The sequence below is a fragment of the Phragmites australis genome, chromosome 21 (assembly GCF_958298935.1).
Source record: "Phragmites australis chromosome 21, lpPhrAust1.1, whole genome shotgun sequence".
In the NCBI taxonomy this organism is placed as follows: Eukaryota; Viridiplantae; Streptophyta; class Magnoliopsida; order Poales; family Poaceae; genus Phragmites; species Phragmites australis.
In genome coordinates, this window is record NC_084941.1 from 8,928,189 (window position 1) to 8,951,250 (window position 23,062).

A 23,062-nucleotide genomic window follows, 5' to 3' on the forward strand; every position below is an offset into this window, starting at 1 on the left:
ACGTGTAGGATCGAGGTAAAGCATGTTGTTTTCGTTCTTGAACCAACTTCTATGCTGCTGCTACTCCATCATCAAAGAGCTCTCGATGCCAATTAAGCAATTGTAAGCCGCACTCATAGAATTTTTTTGTGCCATCCCTGCAACTCATCCAAAGGGCTTCCTCTATAACTTTCCCCTGCTTTCTAATCCTCTGTTCTATATATGAATTCCTTTCATATTCCTATGTTTATTTAATTCTTGTGTTCCAAAGAAGCCCTGAAGCTTATATGTCCCACATTATTATATCTGAATCATGTTCATAGATCTGAAATAAGGGAATAGGTTGATGTTCTCTGTTTATGTGTGCTGAACTGCTGATACATGTCTGAACAGAAACCATCATTTAACAATTTTAGGAGGAAAAAGATAGTCAAATGGCTGCCGAAGCTTACTGAAAGAACAAACAGTTTATAAATTGATCTGAGTGCATTAAGTATTCTTCGCAGAAAAAAAAAGAATGCATTCAGTATGCCAATGGACCCTGAGATTTTTATTCCTCCACACGCCTGGTCAATCGAAAACTAGCTCGGTCCCACCGCGCGCACTGAACCAGACCGACCCGTCCGAGTCGGAACCGAACTCAAACCGCACAACAAAGCCCGAGCCATAAACCCCTCCCGGTTCCCCTTCCTCCCCACAAATCGCACGCACGAAACCCCACGCCAATCAGAGGGCGGCAGACGCCTATTTTTATAATATTGCCCTGAAGAATCTATTTATTGAAATTTTTAATTAAAAAAAATAAAAAATAAAAAACTCCATACTTTGAGCCGTAGTAGCTCCACCCGGAAAAGCTTCTCCAATTACCATGAACAATTTTATTGCAGGCTATGTGACCGTGCAAATACCATCCAAGGAATGATTGATTTCCCCTACATTTTTTTTAGCTTAGCCAACTGTCAGCTAGAATTTTAGTTTAAAGTGACCGATTGCTTAAAAGGCATTGTTATATTGAATTCTTTTGTTATCCTCATCACTTAATTTCTTCCCTTGTACTGCAGCTGAGAGATGAAACTGCAAGAGAATCGAAGTTCAGCAACACCTACCACTTCTAATTTGATTGCGAATAGCAGTCATCATGGGGTCTGGATCAGTGACTCTGAAGCAAAAGAAACGAGTGAAATATACAAGGAACAAGTACTTGAAACCTGGTGCCCTGGCCCAGATTCGTTATAGTAGGAGTTCAAGCAGGGATATCGGGAAGAAAAGGATTCTGTTGAATGTGAAGGATGAGCGGGAGATATCTCCACAGGTTATTTTGTCCCCTTCGAGATTCAATTTTGAGCCGTTTGATAGCATTAAGGGGCAGATATTGCCAAAGACTCCGAGGACTCCTGATGCAGCTGAGTTTGAGGGTGATTCAAGACTTGAATCACTTCCACTTTATTTGATGGTATGGAACTGAAACAACCGCCTGTTTGTTAACTTTTTTTTTTAAGAAGACCTGTTTGTTAACTTCAGTGTGCATTATGTTTGTAGTAAACCGGATTGCCATTGTTTCGTTGTAAAGATCAAGATCATGTGTTGCTTGCACCATGACCAGCTGAATGCTGTTTTCCATGTTTTAAGAAGGATTCGAAAAGCAGTATGTATCATCGTTTTAGTTGTTGCATCCTTTATTTGTCAAGTATATAATGTTCTGTTTATCCTCATTTCCTATTCTCCTTTTCAATTTTAGTCCTCATTAAAATCATGACATCGATGATGTTTGTATTTTTAAGCACAGTAATTGCTGTCAGCTAGTAGGTGAAAACAGGTAGTTGTGTTGCTGATGGATACTCAACTCATTCTCGCCTAACTAACAATAATAGATGATGTTATCTGACCTCGCAAGATGCAAACAAAAAAAAAATTCCGAAACGGCATCAGGAGTTCTGCCAATTTTATTAGAGTAGAAGGAAAAGAGTCTCCAGAGGAAAAAAACAAAAGGAAAAAGGTTAACAACTGGGCACTCCTACAGAGGCCAGGACACAACAACAAATTCACAAGATGAAAAAAAATGTTGCTTGCTCTTCAATTATGAAATGACAGTTCTACGTGACCTACTTGCGTCTTCCATTGGTAGCTTCTAATCTTTTTGTAGAGGTAGTTTCTAATCTTGGGATAGTGTACTTCTGAATGGTGTACATTCTTGTCAACTGTATCACTGTTTTTTCATGCCCAACATTATATTTGTTGAGTTAATTTGCATGGTCAGCATTCTATTTGTTTAGTTTGCATTCTCAAGAGTGTTATACTCTCTCTTTTTCCATTGCCGAATTCACTTATAATGGTAATGTGAACTAGCTAGGTTGAACTGGCCAGGCAGTATCATTTCAAGACTATACCACTCCTGATGGAAGCAGACAGGAACTACTCCTAAACAAGACTCCTCTTCCGACGGAGCATCGGCCTTTCATGAGGTTAGCCACATTTCTTTTGCTTTGCTGATGGTGCTTATTCACACGACACTCTAATCTGTTTGAATAACACTGCATGTTCAGTAGAATTGATGTCAAGGATGTGAAGGTTTCCACCCCGAAGGCCCCAAAACTTGCGAAACATGCTTCTCCGCTTGCACGCCTCAAGCTGCTTGATGTGAAGCTAATTACAGCTGTTCTTTTCCAGGAGTCTTCTTTGCCTGTAAAGCGTCTCCGCCGCTCAGTGCCACCAGGATTGCCAAGGCCTGTATCCAAAGCTGCACCCTCTCCTAGAGTTTACGATGTTAGGAGGAGCTTTGTGAAGCGGTGGCACAGAATAAGCTTCTTTGAAGCTCCAAGGAGTGTTTATTGCTTTCATCTTATAGCGTATAGGTTTATCTATGCCAAGTTCCTGGGTATGAATTTTGTCTGGCAGCACCTTAGCTGCCATCTTAGATTATCGTGGTCAGGTTAGGTTTTAGACTAGTATTAGACTGCTCCTATGTCATAAGTTTCCAGTTTGGTTTACTTCCTGGTTGTGTATATAGCACTTAATAAACTGCACCGTTTTAATATTTATACCTAATAACCTTTTGCAAGGGAAAATGGTGTACTTTTGTATGCTGAGCCTTCTGTGAGTTGAGATCAGGTTGGATCCTTTAAGAGCAGTGGATTAGTGAGGTCTGGATCAACTTTATTTGTGTTTTCTCAGATGATTGTGAGCGTGAGTGACAATAGCCTTGCCATTCCTTGCTATTCTGACTCTATCCCTTTTAATACCTCGAATTTGACTGTCGTTTACAGGAGTAGGATTAACATGATTGTAAGAATTCTTTGATGGAAGAAGAGAACATTGCAAGAGTTCTGTTAAGTAGACTCCAGATTACTATTGTTTTTCTTGAGGCACATCTTTCAGTATTGGAAATTTCTCATTCCGCATCAAAACAGAAATCGGTGGTCGTCATGCCCATGAATCCATGATATATCACAAGAATTCAGAATGCACATTGCAGCAGTGATATTGGACTGCTGGTTGCAGTAACTGTACTTCAAAGGTTCAACAGAAATTCTTGGCGCCAAAATCTCCATTATTGTCATCACCTCATTTCAGAACCCGTATCGGTTAATGATCTGCGACAGGAGAAGATTGTAGCCCCTCTCCGTGAGGTGGTAGGTGTCCCAGAACAGAAACTTGGTGGGGTCTTTGCAGGGATGCGCCGTGTACCGGTTGCATGTCAGCGTGACCTCGAACACCCCAGTGCCGCAGCACCCTCGGTTCGTCACCTCGAATCCTAGAGCACGGAATCGAAAGAACCGATCAAAAAACTGTCAGAGATTGCGCGCGCGTTCCAGCGTTTCAACACGAAAACGGCGCATTTTTGGACTGGATTTGTTCTTGTGGGTTCAGAGCTGTGGGCTAACCGTAGGTGTCAGGGCGCTGGATCATGTCGAGCAGCGGTGTGTAGAGGTCGATGTACTTGAGCACCGAGCCCGGGAGCTCCGCGCTGCCGTTGAGCCGCTTGATCTCCTTCTCGAGCGCCGCGTTGAACACGACGGCCGCCTGGTTGTACAGCGCGACGCACTCCCTCTCGAGCCCGCCGGCGTTGGTCCGCTGCGACGGCACGCACCCGATGGGCGGCGCGCCGGCGATGTTCACGCGCCGCGCGCCCAGCCCGTACAGCTTCTGCCATATGGATCGATCAATGTGAGCGGCATGCGACGTGTTGTGTGCAATGCGCACGCCATGTTCGATCCTGATCACGTCACCTTGGTGAAGTCGGAGGCGCACTGCACGACGAACTCGATGTAGGACTCGAGGTCGTAGTCCCTCCGGAACGGCGTCGTGAAGTAGGTGTTGGCGAGGTCGTCGGTGCCGGTGACCACCAGGTACAGGCTCGTGGACACGATGTCGGCGGCCCGCTGTGCGCCGGCGACGCGGTTGAGCTTCTCCTTGTACTCCTTGAACAGGTCCAGCTGGTTGTCCATGGTGAGCGCCGACTGACACGGCAGTGTTGCAGGCCACCAGTGCGACCAGGAAATAATCAGAAATGGCATTGCAGAATGCAGAGTTGCTGGTTCAGAGTTCTTGGATAGGACGAGTGGTTACCACGAGCTCGGCGGTGAGGGGGTCGAAGCCGCAGCCGCCGGAGGCGAAGCTGACGCCGGTGAGCAGGTCGAAGTCGCTGAGCTGGGTGCCGAGGTACGCCGGCACGTACTCCTTTATGCCCATCCGGGAGGCTGAATCAAACGACAGTTTCACGACGTGTTCCTATCGAAACTCTTGACCAGCGGCAGCGCACACCGTCTGTACAGCTCGATGAAAAGCAAAGCATGGCACGCACGTACCGAGGATGTCGCCGGGGACCTTGCCGTTGCTGAATCGGCCGGTGGCGTTGTGACCCGGGAAGTCCTGGCCGTAGGGCGCGAAGTTGCACCGCACCATCGTCGTGATGGCGTTGTTGTTGCCCGAGTCCACGATGGAGTCCCCGAGCACGAACAGCGCCGGGGCCCGCGCCTGGTTCGTCGTCGTTGACGAAGAAAGCGCCGCCGCCGCCGCAACGCGGCGAGACCGATGCAGAAGCACCACCGCCGCCATGAGGACAACCAGAGAGCGTGACACCGTGCGTTGGCTCGCCATGCCGGTATGTACCCTGTCTGATCCTGCTCTGTTGCAGGCTACTGCATCGGGAGGGAGGGGGTAAATATACTGTAATTAGCAGATTGGCACGATGGAAAATCAAGTAGGAGAGACTTTGTGACCATGGCTTGTGGTTGTGTGATTTGCTCTCCATTTCTTGCAAGACAGAGAAATGGAGTGTGGTTAGGCTACTGCACAACTTCATTCTTCCTGATCATAAATTCACAGTTCACAAGTTTTGTCTACTTCGATTTTTCTTTCCTTTTCTTTTGAGCGTTTTTGGTTGGAGTGCAGTGATTACCCGGTTAAACATTAAGCTTTTTTACGGTGGTCCATACTACATAGAGATAGGAGGTAGTATAAATCTAATCCGACGATCCACGTAATTGAATATTTTAGTAATTATGACAATTTTGTTAAAATTATCCACCATACTTTTGCTAATAGAAAGATTAATACCGCAAATGTCGGATTGCTAACCCTAACCGATGGGTAGCAAATGAACTCTCATGTCGAATGCAGATTAAAATATTAAAACGGCGATAAAATATTATTGTATTTAGAGACATATAACTGCAGTTAATTACTTTCATGCCACATATTTTTTTTCCCAAAATAACTCTAATACTACCATACTACTCACATATACTATCTATACTACTGGTGAGAAATGAGTAGTATCCTAACTAAAATAGATGGCTCATATTAATTTTAAAGCACCGTAAAATTTCTCCAAACATTATCGTCAAATCAAACTTAACATGTCGGTGGAACCGTTTCGAGTTGCACGTGCAGCGGTCGCAGTGGACTCGTGTGTGTGCGTACCATCTTTCGTACCAGCCACATCCAACTCCCAGCTTCCAGTAAAAGAAGGGATTGCAACTAAAATAGAGGAATTAATTGGGATTTTAAATCATTACTCACTAGGTTTTAGCTCAAGATTGAAACAAACAAATCGCAGGGCAATCCTGTCGTCTAAACGCACGTCCTAAACACTCTTGTGCCCAATGGCGTCTTTTTTAAGATAATGAAATAAAATTATCCCAACGGCGTCTTTTGGGGGACTTTGATCATCATGCTTCTAGAATAAAGTAGTAGACTTTACAAAACCACGTTTACTACAGCACAAGTTATTACAGAACCACACTTTAGGCAATAGTTTGGGAGAGCTACACGTCTTTTTTTAAATAATATTAATGTTTTAGAAAAACCACATTTTTAAGCACTATTTGCTTCCAACGAGTCAGGCCCACTCGTTGATCTCTCAACCTAACTCATTTTTGTTTGCTTAAATGGATGTAGCTGTCACCACGCATAAGAGCCGAAAAGAATCAGCACGAATGCATTTTCACCTTTTCTTTCTTGGCTTGGGAATCAAGTACGAATAGCTTGAAAGTTCTAAAAAAGAAAAAGAAATAAGGAGCATAAATGTTCTGAAAAAGAAATAAGGATCTCGGTTAGGGTCTTTCTGTTTGAACCTGCCCACTCGGATTTTTCGAGTTCTAGACTGCACATGTGTTCAATTATTTTTGAAGTTAAATTTTAAGAGCAATATGTGCTTACACCACATATACATAAAGATGTTCAAATAGGTCGTATTTACTGAGCCGGTCTGAGGTACGACACTGTAAGCACGGTACGGTCCAAACTGAGACGGGCCGAGTCGACACACACGAGGCCACAGGCCGAGCGTGTGGCACGGCGTGCCGGCACGGCACGACTCGGCTAAGTTGGACCGACACGGGCACAACCTAGCCCGAGCCGGCACAGGCACGACCCAGCTAGGCACGATCCGACCCGGTACGTATGGGCCTGACTATTTTCTATTTTTTATATTTTTTTAATTTTGTAGCTATTTTTATCTATTTTCTATATTTTTATCTATTTTCTATATATTTTTTAATTTTGTAGCTATTTTTTATTTTATCAAGCCGACTGTGTCGACAGACTGCTCGTGTGCCGTCGTGCCCGTCAGACCGATTGTGTTGCTGAGCTATAATCGTGCTCGGACCGGCCCATCACGGCACGGTGACCTACAGGCTATGCCGTGGGCCGAGGGGGAAGCACGCAGGCCGATACGACACGGCTCGCTACAGTAGCCGAGCCGTGCCGGGCTGGGTCCATGCCGAGCCAGCCCGAGTGATCTATTTAATCATCTCTGTATATACATTTAGGTGCATTTAATGATCAAAATATACGCTAGTGTTACAGGAAAATATTATTTAGATATGTGCTAGTGCACACCTACCGCGTATGTGCGTGTGGACGCACGCCAATGCAATGTGTGCGCCAGACTTCTATAAAAAAATTGAATCCGAAGTTCCGAACGCGGTTCAGATGTTAGGATGGGCCAATTGGGCTATCACAATGCAAAACCGGGCCGGACTTCTGGAGTTGGGCTGCATTGTGCCAGCTTGTCAGTTTGTTGCCTGCGCTTTGAGCGGCGGCCACCCGGCCCAACCAACCGCCCTTGTCCAAGAACAGCAATGAGGCGGACGGCGGCGTTGCTGTCGCGCCACGGCGGCGGGCGCGGCATCCCGCAGGCGCTCTCCGACGTGCTGGTCTGCCCCCTCTCCAAGAAGCCTCTCAGGTAGGCGAGCCAAGAAAAAGTGGCGTCAATCTCCTCTCCCGCCGCCGCGCGCTGCGCTTGCCCTCGATTCCGTCCTGCTTACCTACCTACTCGACTACTCGTGACTCGTAACCCGCTTTTTTCCTCTCGCCGAGCAGGTACTGCGAGGCCAGCGGGTCTCTGGTCAGCGACGCCGTCGGCGTGTCCTTCCCGGTGAGTCCCGGTCGCTTCGCCCCTGTTCTAGTCGCGTGTCCATGTGTGTCGGCTACCTGCTTGTTGTATTGCCTGAGATAAAGAAGAAAAAACAAACCTGAGGATGAATTTTTCTCTTGGATAAAGGATTAGCGAGCTGTTAGCATTACTTTTTTATCCTTTTTTATATTATTAGATGATTGTGCAGTTTCGCGTGCTTACTTATTCTAGAAACACCCAACAATTAAAGGCAAAATAAACTGATCTCCTTGTAAATATCCATAATGTGGAAGTACATATGCTGATTTGCTGCAACCATATTGTATGAGCCAATGGATGATTTGGACACTTTATATGTCATCTTTAAGTTGATCTCAGCAGAATCTGAACGTGCATAGTTTCTCAGAGGACTTTTAGAACCGAGATGCATGTGTGGATCATGTTTTCAGAACCAATTGATGGTGCTAGTATTTGTGGATCAATACCTGCATGCTATGGGCTTTTTGCTGGGACAAGCTAGATAGGGAAGGTGGGAGGAAAAAATGATCAAAATATACACCAAATGGCATCACAACCAACTGCTAGTATTTTTCGAACTAAGTAATCAGCTGAAAGTGTTTGTAGTGGGAAATGGTGTGTGATTTGCATTGGCTTTTGGATGGACAGATGAAAAACTTGAACCTACGCAACCGCATGAATATACAAATCTGCAGATGCTTTGAACATTTATTCATTTATTCTAGCATTAATCGTCTAGTTGTTTCACTTGCATCCCTCTTTGTGAGAAGTTGCTCCTGCCTTCAGCGATTCCATTTTATCATTTTTGCTTAACTCTTATGATTTGCTGACATCAACCCTAGATAGTCGATGGAATTCCTTCTCTTGTACCACAAGATGGAAAGTTGCTCCAGGACCACCAGGACAAATCAGAACAAGAGTCCAGCCCTAGGAATTCTTCTGGTTGAATTTGTGTTGTTGCAATAGTTGATAAAATTGCTCTGTAGTAAGAAGATATTGTCTGTAATAATGCTATCTTCAAATTGGTGCTTCTAGTAGTAAATCATTGCCTTGTTGATGTGTACCGACTTTTTTTTTTTTTTGTTCAATGGATTGCAGTGATTACATGACTGCTGTTGATAAGGCTAATATGGTTTCACCTTGAATAAAAGCGACAGACATATAACAAACTTTCGTCATGTTTCTGCTGGAGTATATATATTGAGCCTGATGTGATATAATGTGATATACAAAATCTATAGGCCCCAGTATCCCAAGCTGTTCTGCGCTGCAGCTGCCTTGTTTCTGCTCTCAGTGGCCCAGCCGATTTGGGAGGATTTCCTGGAACCAGCCACGGATATTCTATTTACAGAGAGTTAGGAAAAAAAAAGAGAACAGCTAGAACTAGCTTTTGCGCAAAGAGAACAGCAAAAGCTGGAGTACGGATTACTATCTATAGAAAAGTTGGTATCAGAAAACACAGAAGAAATCTAGTATCTGCCCAGATGTTCTTCCAGAAAGGAACAATGGATTGAATGGGACATAGCACATAGGAGCATGTATACGCAGCTGTGGAATGTCATACACAGCATCCAACAAACATGACATACCATTTGACAAAAATGAACATCACGATAAACTGATGACTGATATTGCAACCTGCTATCTGCCATCTAGGCCTCTGCATAACGATACTACAATCCACTTAGCTCGCAAATTAGATCGATTAGATGAGGGCCCATTTGAGATAGAAGAATTTCACAAAGAAACCGTTTTCTTCTTATATGTGTAAGGATTGGTGATGTATTAAGGGGGGATGAATTGGGATATTTAAAATCTAATTGATTTCAAAAATTTCACAAGATAAATTTATATTAAATTCTATCTAAATGTGCTCTATATTTATCCAGTGTGTTTACTCTACTGCTCAAAAGAGTCTTGCAACATATAGTCAATCCTAGTAAACTACTTAGAAAGATAAATGTGCAAAGGTAGATAGCAAATATGTAAATACGAAAATGTAAATAAAGTAGAAAGAGCAAACTTGATACAAAAGATTTTTATCCCGTGATATCGATGATACAAATGTCACCCCTAATCCATATTAGAACTCCATTAAAAATATACTCTCGGTCGGCACCCGGTCACATCTCTTGAGCCACCAAGCCAAGACCTTAAGCCGGATGAGCCACCAAGACACTAAGGCAAGATCTCATCACTAACCTCTATTTCGGTTACTTGTCGCCGTGATCACTTCGAAACTTGAACTACAAAGACAAGAGTCTCTGCGTCCCCGCACAATCATTTTGTCGTCGCTCCATACCAAGTCAGAAGGTCAACAAGCTTGCTGGCGAGTCACCAAGACTCTAATATGCCAGAGTACCTCTTGGTACAAGTTAGGATCACTCCTTGATCCCCTCTCAAAGTTGCAGCACCTAACAACAACTCTCTCTAGGCCTATAAACAATAATCACTCTCTAGTCTTTTGCTTAATCGTCTTGGATGATCACTTTAAACACTTTTGTGGTTTGGATGTCTTCTCAAGTGTCTGAGATTTTCTAGACTCCAGCAGCATGCCACACATTTAAATGACTGAGTGGAGAGGTATTTATAGTTTCAAACCCGCGAACTAGCCATTGCTCGAACGGCTCACAGAAACTATGAACACCGGATGATCCGGTGACAACAGTAGTACAAGCACCGGATCATTCGGTGAGTACAACAGAAAAAATTAGTTGTTGGAACCCACTCAAACTCATATGTGAACATCAGATTATCTTGTGATGACTCACTGAACACCGGACACATGCACCAGATCATCCTATGTGCATATGCTCATTTTGGAGCCCTCTGCAAATAGTAATCTGGTGTGTTCATTTTGTGAATAACGGATTATCCTGTAATGACTCACTGAACATCAGACACATGCACCAAATCATCTTGTGTGTATATGTTTATTTTGAAACCCTATGTAAATAGGCAAAAGACTCTACTCCAAACTTTCTGTGAATACCGGACTATTTTTCATTATTCTCACCGGATTATGCGGTGTAGCACCGGACTAATTTTGATGTGAGCACCGGATTATCTGGTCATGCAAATTTCAGCAGAATAACATTATGTATTTTGGGTATAACTTTTTCGCTCTGAACTCCAATTTTGATAATCTTAGGCTCTATGTAAAGCTTGTGAAGAGCTCTACAAGATTATATAAAAACTCATCCCATTTGAACACATCAAAATTTATGAAACAAGTACAATTCATTCATCTCTTTGTTCCGACTTCGGTGACTTCTCTTTTGTTGCATCTATAAGACCTACTAAATATATACTTAGCAAATATATTAGTCTCATTGACTATAACATTATTAATCACTATATATATATATATATATATATATATATATATATATATCCTAAAGATGTTCCACTACAATCTTTCTAAGGGCATGTTCGTTACAATAGGAATCGTGAAAATTCAATTTCGCACATTCGAAACAGGGCCTAAGGCGAGAATTAGGGCCTATTTAGTTGGGCTGAACTTTTTTGGCTTTTGGCTGAAAAACTAATTTTCTAGCTTCTGGCTGCTGGCTTTTTCTATTGGTTTTTATAATAAATTTTTAGCTTTTTACATACCAAATATCAGAAAAGCTCATTTCAATTAGCTTCTCTACTTTTAGTTTATTTTCTCATAATGCAGCTTTTTAACTTCCTAAAAACCAGCTCAACATTTGAATTTCTGCTTCTCGAAAACCAGAAGCTAAATCAAACACAGCCTTAGATGCATGGAGGCATCGACCAGTGACGTTGACACGCCACGGGCAGAGCCATGATCGGCGACGGCTCACCTCCACCTACACTCTGCAGTGAGAATGGCTAGCTCCGGGGTCCGGCCGGTCAGTGTACCTAACCACGCAGTCGCGCTCACTGATCATTCCTCCGGTTCCTTGCTTGCTGGTTACTGAATTGAGTAGCCATGGGAAAGGCCCCCCTGGCTTTTGTGCAGACGAAGCAACAGGCTTACAGCCTAGGTCAGCCGATACACCTGCTTGTCTGCAGCCGACCTGACCGGCTTTTGCAGATGCACTGCAAAAGGACCAGTTGAGTTTTTATATTGCTGGTAGTTAACGATGCTTAAAGATGTAAAAAAGCTATTGCCTTTCCGCGCCCAAAGTTTCAACGGATTTCGTCCTTCCCTTCAGGATTTCAGGATGAGTTAATTGGCACCGAATTGCATTTGAACCACGCTAATCCGAAAGGATTGGATCTAATCCTTGCGAATCCAAACATGCATGTCGTAACCGGAGCGGATGGTTCATACGAAACCGTGCATTTTTCGATCGGATGGCCAGGGAAGCCTGCTTGCCCGATCTGGTTGCCTTGATTCCGTTGTGTCTTTGTGCCCGAAGTCTCGTGCTGTCAGGTCACACAGCTGAATCGGTCCGGCCCTTTCGCATCGCGGACGCTTTGTATCCAAGGAAAGATTAGTTCAGATGATAGGGAGGTAGACGCTGGATTTTTAGGTGCACCTTCTCCGTCTCCTGTGCCACTCGCCAAATGATTCCAGACAGATGATATGATCGATCAGGCACAGACCCGCGCTTGCTCGCTTTATAAGCCATCGCAATCCAGCTCGCTCTCAGATGCTGGTCCACTCTCTCCGATCACTCACCGACCAGTGATCACTACTAGCTCACAAAGCCAACAAGCAAATCTTCGCATGGTGGCGACGATGAGCCAGGTGATGGCGCTGCTCTCCTCGGCTCTCTCGGGCACCGGCGTCGCGGTCGCTGTTGCTGCTTCGGCCGACGAAGGCGACCGGTGGCGCCGCTGCGGGCACGACCACGCGGCCGCGGGATACTGCTGCGTGTGCATATCCACGTGCCGCGACGGGGAGGAGATGCGGAGGCTGCCGTGCGGGCACGCGTTCCACCGGGACTGCGTCGACCGGTGGCTGGCGCGGTGCCGGCGGACGTGCCCGCTCTGCCGCCTGCACGTCGGCGGCGTGTGGTTGATGGAGGAGCAGCACCAGCTCAGCGAGGACCTCGTCATCTGGTTCTCTTCCCTCTTCGTCGCCGGCTTGTAGGATATCGGTTGTAGGTTGCAAACATGCAATGCAGCTGCCTATGCCTGCACGCCTACAAATATACGTGCACGGCGACGACAGCGTAGAATTCTTTGCTTTCCTGGTTTCTTCTGTTCTTATTTAACTTTGTTGTGATATAAATGTAGATTTGAAGATAAATTTCTTCCGTCTTTGCTAGAAAATATTATATAAAAACCTGTCAAAAGGCCATCCGTATAGACTAGAACATATCAAAATAGAATGTGATTGGTTTATGAGGCCCAGCCACGAGGTGATCCTTGCCTCCTCTAAGGAGGATTGGGTTCCGGATCTAGTGGTTGAAGGTAGTCACTGATACCCTTTATCACTACCAGATCTACGTAGAGTAGACAGTGAGGAGGCATGTTCGTACCCTCCTACAACTGGTCCTTGCCTCTTCCGGCGAGGTAACACCCTCACCTTGCATGTTGTATCATGGGGTTGCGCCATGGCCTGATACCGTGTAGCAAATGATGTGATTATGGTTAGGGTTTTGATGCTTTTGTTCTTCTCCTTTTACGTTTGCCTTTGTTTGCCCAAGATTGCGAGTATGCATTGTTTGTACAGTATATATATGCAAGAATGACACCCTTTTATTTGTCAACTTTAACGATACAACTTTGTAAACTGTGATGATACATGTGAGCAATTCCAATAAATTTGAGCATAAGTCGGTGAAGGTCTGCCACTCGAGGTAGTATCCTTGTGATGTGGCAACCGTGGCACGAAATAGAAATGATGCTACAAGTTTTCAGTTTAGATGTCCATATCATGCACAACATCACTTGTAGGATGTGTTGTCTGATTCTGTTTTAATTTTGTTTCATAGATGGATGAGTGGGCTCGTAGGTGTCATGAGCTTGTCGTGCCAGGTGCTACATTAGTTGCCACAACGTGTGCCTACATGGTGACTGTCCTTAGGAGAGCTAGAGCCAGGAGTGAGGACACTGAATATGTTGCTATGTTGGATAAGGAGATATATAATATTGAACATCTTAGTTTATTTTGTTAGATGGGGGTGTACATGTGGGGCAATGCCTTGTCTTCTCCAAGTATGTACTAATCAAATGGTGGTGTTGCAATATGATACTGAGGCTACTATTGTTATCATACAAATTGTTATTTGTCGAATTCTTTAGTACCTAAGTACAACTAACTTGTGCTTCTAGCACTATGGCTTGGTCTGTGGTGTTTTGAGGCAGTCAGTATGAGCATTTTATGGTTCAGGTTGGGCTTGGGCTAGGCCTGCAATATTTTTTGGGCTTGAAATCCCTGCACACGCTCGCCCAGTAAACCTATCAGGCTAGCAAATTTTGGGCCTAAGTTGGGCCGGGCTGTCCCATCATTTTTACACATAAGACATTGTTTCAAACCGGGCTCAGGTCAGGCCCAAGGTGTTTCAGGCTTGTTGTGTTCTGCCTAGGCCTGCCCAGCAAGTAGTGTCACGAACCGGTGCGTAAGCTACTTGCTTGTGATTTGTAATAATGCTAGGTGTTGAACTTGCTTCTTATACGAGCTCCATTACGGTCATAGAGCACATAACTAATTATAACTACTAAAATAGCTAAGTGAACCTCTTAATTCCTCAACAAAAGATAAAAAGTAATTTTAACAATCAATTAGCACAAAGTAAATTTAACAATCAATTAGCACAAAGTAATTAACTAAACCAGTAATCCTCCATGCACAAAGTAGCAATGAGCACTAACTAATTAACTAAGCATCCATGCATCTAGGCACAACACACAAAGCACTGAAGCAAAACTAAAGAATCACTCCAATTAGCACATAAAAAGATAGAGTAAAGTAGTAAACTGAACTATTGAAGAGAAGGGGGAGTGGGCTACCGGGCTGCTTGCGCCTCGCGGCTGTACCTGCTGAGTGTTGATTGCTGCTGGAGGGAGGATTGTAGAGGAACAGGCAGTGACCACTACTATTGTGGTCTGTGGCTCTGTACCCCTGTGGATGAGTGGATCAATGGAGGCGGGCGGCGAGCCGGTGACTCCTTCTAGGCGCCAGATGGGTTGCTACAAATCTGGACTACTCGACAAGTCAGCAGGGATGGGAGGGTTGTGCAGTCAGCCAGTCCCCTAATTTGGCACAGGGAGGGCCGATGGCTAGAGGGTTGAGGGCGGTGTCGCATCAGTCAACGGGAATTGGGATCTGGATTCTAGGATGAGTGGGTGGCGATTGAGGACGGGAGGAGGATAGCCCAAAATCATGCGTTGTGGGCTAGCCCAAAATCATGAAATTTGTGACGTTGTGGGCAGCCTAAAATCGGCTTCTTGCTCTTTGCTATCGATGAAGAATTGAAGAAATCCTTAGCTCGCCCCAGTGGTGGATCCGCCCTGGGGGGCGTTAAGCACACCATCACATCACATCAATCCCCTATGCGGCCTCATATTCGGCAAACAAAACCTAAACTTAGCTCAGCCAGCTCCTACTGTTACAACTAACCAAAACTTAGCTACGATTATGCTTAGCCTGCGTATACGATGCATGCATGAAAAAAGGCACGCGGGCTACCATGCACATCCATAGTGTTGCAGCAAGCTTTAAGCTCAGTTCTCCTTTCTAAAATTGTGCCCCCAACGCTAATAAGTCAGGCCTAGACCTTGTTTGAATGCAAAAATCCTGGCTCAACCATGTGGAAACATAGTGCATAAATCCATGTGGATAAACTCCTTCATGGAATGCGAATGCCCAACCTCAGCCAAGTAGGATTTCCTATATATTGCATGGGCCCTGAAATCAGATTTTGTTTGGGATTCATGCACACATAGTGGACGTATGGGATCCGGTCCATGAAAACACAAGTGTCACGAACCTGCAGGGTATCAATATGGATCATATCTAATTCGCGGTCAGAAGTAGGGTTCATAGTATGGCATCAGGGGAGCAACCATGCCCATAATGGAGGCGGCGTCAGCTATGGTGGTGGAAGATGAAGAGGGTAAGGATGCAGTGGCTCAGCGTAGCACATCTGGGGACCCAACAACCTGTGCCCCAGTCCATGATGATCGTGCTAGTGACCTGGTATGCGGCATTGCCCGTTGAAGCCCCCGTAGTGCTCCTGCCTGTGCCAGCCATCGCGTCCATTGCCATTGCCATAGCCATTGTCGCTGACATGGACATGGACATTGATATTGTTGGCCTCATGCTTTCTCCATTGTACCCTCCACTGACTCGGCCATGGTGGCATGGAATGAAATGCCCGACATTGCTCCTTTCATTCGGTGCGTGCATAGGCATCGACTCCGGGGCAGTGACACGCCTCTCCTAGGTGTTCCCATGGTTTGGCGTGTGCATAGGCGACGGCTCTGGTATGGAAACATCCCTCTTTTGCACCGGGGTGATGCAATCACCATGGCAACTGCTGGAAGCATAGGTGTTTCCTTTAGATATTGGCACACTCAGATACGATTGAGACAAAAGCGAATGTCACAGACCCAATCAAGATCATCAAAAAGTTTGAAATTTCATCTATGTTGATGAAAAGAAACAAGATGATTAACTTACCATAGGTTTAGGATGAGCAGGAGCGCTCGAAGATGCATGAGACTTGCCCTTGGCCGTCGCCACAGCAGGCATCACCACGCCGTAAGATAGCACCGACCATAGCTCTGCTCCTCCCATGAGGGGTGCACTGGCGTTGTCTCCACTGCCCACGGCTGGCAACAGATGGTGGGAATAGAAGGCACCTCCTCCTTCTTCGCTGTCAATGCAGTGGCATCAGAATCGAAAGCCATCTTTATGGCCTTTTCTGGGCTCAAAACTCGGCGTGTTGGTGTTGAAAGTTGCGAATGCCGGAGCCGATATGGTTCTAGGACTCAACGCTCTGGCGATATGGTAACGAAGATGTGATAACTAAGCACCATCATGACACCCACCTGGATTTTATCAGTTGGGGTCAGAGTCAGAGACCGCTCCAAGCCCGTGACGATGTTTTTGCAGCGTGACGCATGCCCAGCACCCCGTCGTGTCCATCCTGGTGTAGGTTAGTTAATTTAAACCTTGGTTGTGTTAGTTGAGCAGTTTGACGATTGAAAGATTTGGTGTGTTAGTTTGTTACTAGTTTCCTTCCTTGTGTGTTGGTTTGAGACATGGTGGTGGTCCGTAGGGCGGCAAGGCAGTGCCGTTGAGGTGGCGGAGGACTGCCATGCAAATTGAGTAGTTTAAAAAGAAATGGTCCTCTACCTAAACACTCCCAGATCCCTTTCATAATGGATAAATATTTCAATATATGTATATACCACTCAAAATAACTCAAATCAACAATAGAGACTCATATACTTTTTAGAGCCAGGACAGCACATGCATATGCAACGTCGATGCCCTAAGCAAAATTAATAGTCAAATTACTGGTTGCTGACGAAGTTCATGCCAAACTCCCACTATGCCGACACAACGGTGTTGATGTACAACGTCTAGCCGTTGGTGGAGGTGGAAGGAGACGGATAGGCCAACGAGCAGACTTGGCCAAATGGAGCATGCCGAGCCTTCAGCCCAAGCACGGCCCACTTAAGGTCGGGCCGTGCCGTAACAGCCCGTGGCACGCGGGGCACGGCGGAGGCTAGGTGGTCCGATGATGGCGCGGCAGGGGGCCGGTGGCGGGGCGGTGGCGCCACTACTACAAAACTGGTCATATATGACGGCTCATCACTGCCAGTACCTAATGGGCCGACAGTGATGGGGCATCACTGCCGGTTCAAAAGTCATGTAGGAAGAATCAGTCAATGTGGCTTATGAACCGATAGTGATGAAGGGCATCACTGCCGGTTGAAGGCTTGAGCCGGCAGGGATGCTTCACTGCTGGGTGAGGGCACCAACCGGCAGTGATACCTAAACTATCATTGCCAGTTCTAGCCACGAACCATAGTGATAGTTCGTCAAGTATTATTGCCAGTTCATGTTATAAATTGGCAGAGCTCAGACAGACAAAAAAATGAATGATTTTGGGTGTGCTATAGTGAGTACAAAAAGATTGAATATTGGGCTCTTTTTGGTGCTGGCCTTCACTTCTCCCAGTGTTTTCTGTGTTTGAACAAATAGACAAAATACACACCAATTACATGGTTGTTTGCCCGACTCTTTAGCCTCATGATTGAAGATGCCATCCCACCTCCAGTCAATGCGACCACTACTAACTGACTCTAACTAAAAACAAGCAAAGGACTCGGCTAACTGAATCTACTAACCGAGCACCACTCCCAACTGAAAGACCGGGTGTGTGCTGACTTATTTCAGCAAACAAAAAAAACATGATTATCTATCATAACAAATCACCCCCCTAATCATGGTTTTCTTCCTTCACCACGACCATTCCAAGCCATTGCCATAGCTCACTGAACTTTACATGCCCGAGGAGTTTTGTCAGGATATCGACAAGTTGATCTTCCGTCTGAACATGGCTCAACTCGATTCTACCACTGTCCACACATTCTCTAATGTAATGGAATTTGGTGTCTATGTGTTTACTAAAGTCATGATGCACCAGATTCTTACCCAATGCAATCGTAGATTTGTTGTCTAGCAACAAACTGACCTTCCCTGGTTCTTCACCCATCAGTCCTACTACAAGATTGCTGAGCCACATGGCCTGGCATGCTGCTGATGCTGCCATCACATATTTAGCTTCCCACGACGATAGAGTGACAATTCTCTGCTTCTGTGAACATCAAGTGATCAGATTGGCACCAAGGTAGAAGATCATAACCGAGGTGATCCTCTGATCATTCGTATTCCCGTTGAAATCACTGTCAGAGTGTCCCCTTACTCTGAAATCTGTCAGGCAACTCTGTTGTCGGTACAAGCACCCAAAACTCGTTGTGCTGCTCACATACCTCAGCACATGCTTCACCGCTGCCATGTGCTATTTAGTTGGCACCTCCATGAATCTACTGAGCACACCGACAGCATATGCAATATCTGGCTGGGTGTTCACCAGATAACACAAGCTTCCGACAAGGCTTCGACACTCCTTGGGATCAACAGCGCCACTGCCACCTTCTTTGATCAACTTCAGTGTATTCTCCATGGGGGTCACACACGGATTGCATCTTGCCAGTTTGGCCATCTCTACAATCTTACAGGCATAGCTTCTTTGGCAGATAGAGATCCCGTCAACCCCCTGACACACCTCAATGCCGAGATAATACGTCAGGAGTCGAAGATCGCTCATACTGAACATCATCTTCATCTGCTCTTTGAACTCAGTGATGGCAGCTTCAGTGGATTCGGTGATGACCGAATCATCAACATAGAGTCCCACAAGCAAGTTTTCTCCATTCTTTTCCCTCCAGTACATTGCATGCTCCAATGGATTATGCACAAAACCAAAGGATTTCAGTGTGTCGTCGAGCTTCACATTCCAAGCTCGAGGTGCCTAACGTAGTCCATACAAAGCTTTGTTCAGCTTCAACACCAAATGTTAGTGGCTGCTATCCATGAAACCAGGCAGCTACCGGACATACACCTCCTCGGTGAGTTCCCTGTTGAGGAATGCAGACTTGACGTCCATATGATGGACACGCCAACTCTTTTGAGCCGCTAGAGCCAGTAGCACTTGCACCATTTCCATCCGCAACACAGGTGTGAAGACCTCATCAAAGTCGATGCCCTGTCTTTGTGTGTATCCCTTCGCCACTAGACGAGCCTTGTGTCTGACCATGTTCCCTTTGACGTCCTTCTTGACCTTAAAAACCCACTTCGGGCCAATGGCGTGTTGTTCGGCCGGAAGTGTTGTGTACTACCAGGTGTTGTTCTTGACGACGGGCTGCATCTCCTCCTCCATTGCCTTCTTCTAGCACTCCTCGCCGAGTGCTTGTTCAACGCTCGCCAGCTCATCGACCACCAACATGCACAGCCGACTGAGCTCGAGATCACATGGCTCAGTAGTGTCGTAGATGTTTGTGATGTCGCGGTAGCATAGCGGCACTCCTTCGGTGTCTCACGATTCCCCAGTTGGTGTTGAGACCCACTATGTGCCCGTCGTGCCTGGAGCGACTGGTGTGTGTGGCTCAGAGACCGATGAGTGTTCATCAGCTGCATTTGCTTTGACTGGCCCGCACCCTCCGTGTTCACCCGTCCACCATCACCTTGGTGTCTAGGTTCAGTGCCCAGAGCCACGTAGTAGTCCACCATGAACGTGCTAGGCATATCGCCGGCGCCACGTACAGTTGGCTCGCTGCTCCACTCCCAGGTCTTCTCCTCCTTCAACAGCACATCACAAGAGACATTAAGCCTACGCGTCTTAGGATCATAGATGTGGTAAGCCTTAGAATCGTCCTCGTACCTGACGAAGATCATCGACGTTGATCGATCAGAGAGTTTGGTGTTGCCTGGTCCAGTGTTCTTCACATGAGCCACGCACCCGAATGTTTGGAAATATGATACATTCGGATGCCGATTGTACCAGGCCTCATACGGGGTTCGTCCCTCTAGACTTCTCATCAACAATCTGTTTAGGATGTGGACCACCGTCTTCACCGCCTCTGCCCAGAACTGGTTGGGAACAAGCATGCTCTTGATCAAGCCTTTGGCCATCTCCACCACCATCATGTTGCATCGTTCAACGATGCCATTTTGCTGCGACGAGTAGGGAGCAGTTGTGTATTGCCTTATCCCCTCCTCACCACACCAATCGTTGAATGCCATGGAGTTGAATTCACCGCCTTGATTGGTCCGGAACACCTTGAGCTTGATGTCATGCTCATTCTCTGCGAGATCCTTGATCTTGCAGAAGAAACGCAAGGCTTCGTCCTTGGTCTTCAGGAATTCCACCCACATGAATTTGCTAAAGTCATCAACTACTAGTAGAATGTATCGATTACCACTAGGTGTCATCGGAGCTATCAGGCCGCAGAGGTCGCCGTGCGCTAGTTCGAGTGTGTGCTTGGCTCGGTATGTCGATGCCTAAGGGAATGAGTGTCAATGTTGTTTGGCGAGCGCACAACCATTGCAGAACTGATCGACTTGGTCAATCAACAGCATGACGATGACCATCTTCTTGGCGGTGAGGTCACGGAGTGCACAAAAATGCAGATGACCGTAGTGCGTGTGCAACTGCCATGCCGCGCTGCCATTCTTCATCAACAGATAGAACAGATCCACAACGTTAAGCTACATCGTGTACATCTTGTTGCACAAGCGCAGGACCTTCGCCAGGAGTGCTCGAGCCCGGTCGAAGATGTACGGTTCTCCTTCTTCAATCACGATCTTGTAGCCATTTTTGTCCAGTTGCCCCAAGTTGACAATGTTGCTATGCAGGCGAGGTATGAAGTACACATCGGCGAGCACCTTGTGCTCCTGGTTCTTGCACTGAAATGCGATGGTGCCTCTTTCTTCAATTTCAATAGTCGAGCCATCCCCGAATCTCACCGTGCCCTTCACGCTCTCATCGAGGGATGCTAGTATGGATCGATTGCCCGTCATTTGGAGGTCGGCCTCTATCAACAAAGCCTATGACCCCCCCTCAATGCTCGTCATGTGTCATTTTTTTGTTCTTTCCTTTTCCTCCTTCTCCTACACCTTTTCCCCTTCCGCTAGTACCACCCGACACTGGAGTTCCCGTACGTGAGCACAAAGAAGCAACTCCCGATCGAGGGCAAAGAGAATTTTGGATTCAATGCCAAAACTTTTGATTGATGCCAAAAAAAGACTTTCGATTTGGGGGAGAAAACTTTTGATTTTTTGGGGAAAACTACCGATTTGTGGCAAAAATAGGAATCATGAGAAAAAACTTTGGATTAGCGAGCATGAAACTTCAGTTTATACGAAGAAAAACTTTGGATTCAGGAACAAAACTTTCAATTCGAAAACCTTTCGATCGGTTCAACAAAACATTCAACTCAAAGAAATAAAGGGATGATGATATAGGTTTGAGGGAAGAGAAAAAGGAAGAAGGGAAGTGTTAGGTATCGGTTGGTTTGGCGCCAACCTAGAGCCCATCGGACCGGGGCAAGCGACGAGTACAAAAGGAAGGGTAGATCTTCAGAACAGGCATCAAATAAGACATGCATAGCCGAACCGGCTCTTGTCCTTTCCCGTGCTTCTCTGTTCTCCTAGCTACTGTTCATCTTATCCACTAGACCTTCTTTTTCCTCTTCTAGATCTCTTCTCTAGCTCTTCTCTCAACAAGGTTGCTAACAATTGGTAGTAGATTAACCTCAAATCTGTTTGATTTTTTCTTTTCATAGAGCAAATCAGGTTGGTTCCTAGATCGAAAGAAGGTACTGGCACTGAGGTACTAAATTTACTTGTCCAATGTCAATACCTCGATCGTCTTTTTTTCAATCTGTTGCTTCCATCTCCATTTCTTCTACTATATATCTTCACCTAGATGGATGTTAACTTCTAGAATTGACGAAATCCATAGTAAAGATTACATTTTTTTTTTTGTAATTTTGGCCCTTTAGTATGTCGCTAAGCAGTGGAGTTCTATTGATACGGTGTTCCCATGTATATACCGCTTTGCAATGGTACACGATTAATTTTGTGTTCTTTTTCAAATAAGCAACTGGAGATAAACTTAGTGCTAATCTGCATTATGGTTCATTAACAACTTATTCATCCCTTCGGTGATCCTTTACTATTTTCTATCACATCGATATTTCTTAGAAAACTACATATGTAATCTGTTATTTGGAAAACATTAACATTTTCTTTTGTGACATAGTTTACAAGAAAATAAAATGTATCACCAAACTTGTCTAGTCATTTTAATTAGTAATCAATCTTGTGTAAGTGGATCAAGTGAAGTCTAGGTGGTTTTGGTTGATGACATGTCACTACTTTGTGTTGTGTCACCCACTTTGATAGTCGTTTATCATTGCGCTCATCTTACGTACGTGAATGGAATTACATATTTTCCCTAATCCCCAAATGGCCACACCTTCAATTTCTTGCCCTCTGATTTTTGGTGCCAATTTACCAGTTGATCTTGAATGTTGCCAATCCAAATGGAGACACAATGTTGACCTAAGACTAATGTATGTTGTTATAGTGGATATAGAGTCCTGCCTCCAGTTTAGCTGGCTACAGGATGAAATCATCTACAACCAAGGCTATTATGAAAATTTTCATGGGTGATATGAGGAAAATTTGCTAATTTAATTGGTCATCTA

General features: G+C 45.4%; 3 protein-coding genes and 1 pseudogene across 3 annotated transcripts; 3 read left to right on the forward strand and 1 right to left on the reverse strand.

Annotated features, from left to right (window-relative positions):
• Positions 1-1,117: 1,117 nt before the first annotated feature.
• LOC133903562 (F-box protein At4g35930-like) lies at positions 1,118-2,892 on the forward strand (annotated as a pseudogene).
• A 501-nt stretch (positions 2,893-3,393) lies between these two features.
• On the reverse strand, positions 3,394-5,129 carry LOC133903561 (GDSL esterase/lipase EXL3-like). Its single transcript, XM_062344981.1, has 5 exons — positions 4,785-5,129; positions 4,546-4,676; positions 4,206-4,436; positions 3,861-4,122; positions 3,394-3,730 (listed from the first exon to the last, which is right to left on the reverse strand). The coding sequence occupies exons 1-5, from the start codon at positions 5,074-5,076 to the stop codon at positions 3,546-3,548; spliced, it is 1,101 nt and encodes a 366-aa protein (XP_062200965.1). The 5' UTR covers positions 5,077-5,129; the 3' UTR covers positions 3,394-3,545.
• A 2,344-nt stretch (positions 5,130-7,473) lies between these two features.
• LOC133903535 (uncharacterized) lies at positions 7,474-9,037 on the forward strand. Its single transcript, XM_062344950.1, has 3 exons — positions 7,474-7,666; positions 7,804-7,858; positions 8,698-9,037. Exons 1-3 carry the CDS (start codon positions 7,563-7,565, stop codon positions 8,800-8,802), a joined length of 264 nt encoding a protein of 87 aa, XP_062200934.1. The 5' UTR covers positions 7,474-7,562; the 3' UTR covers positions 8,803-9,037.
• A 3,369-nt stretch (positions 9,038-12,406) lies between these two features.
• Positions 12,407-13,021, forward strand: LOC133903841 (uncharacterized). The gene has a single exon (XM_062345304.1). It carries the CDS (start codon positions 12,411-12,413, stop codon positions 12,918-12,920), a length of 510 nt encoding a protein of 169 aa, XP_062201288.1. The 5' UTR covers positions 12,407-12,410; the 3' UTR covers positions 12,921-13,021.
• Positions 13,022-23,062: the final 10,041 nt, after the last annotated feature.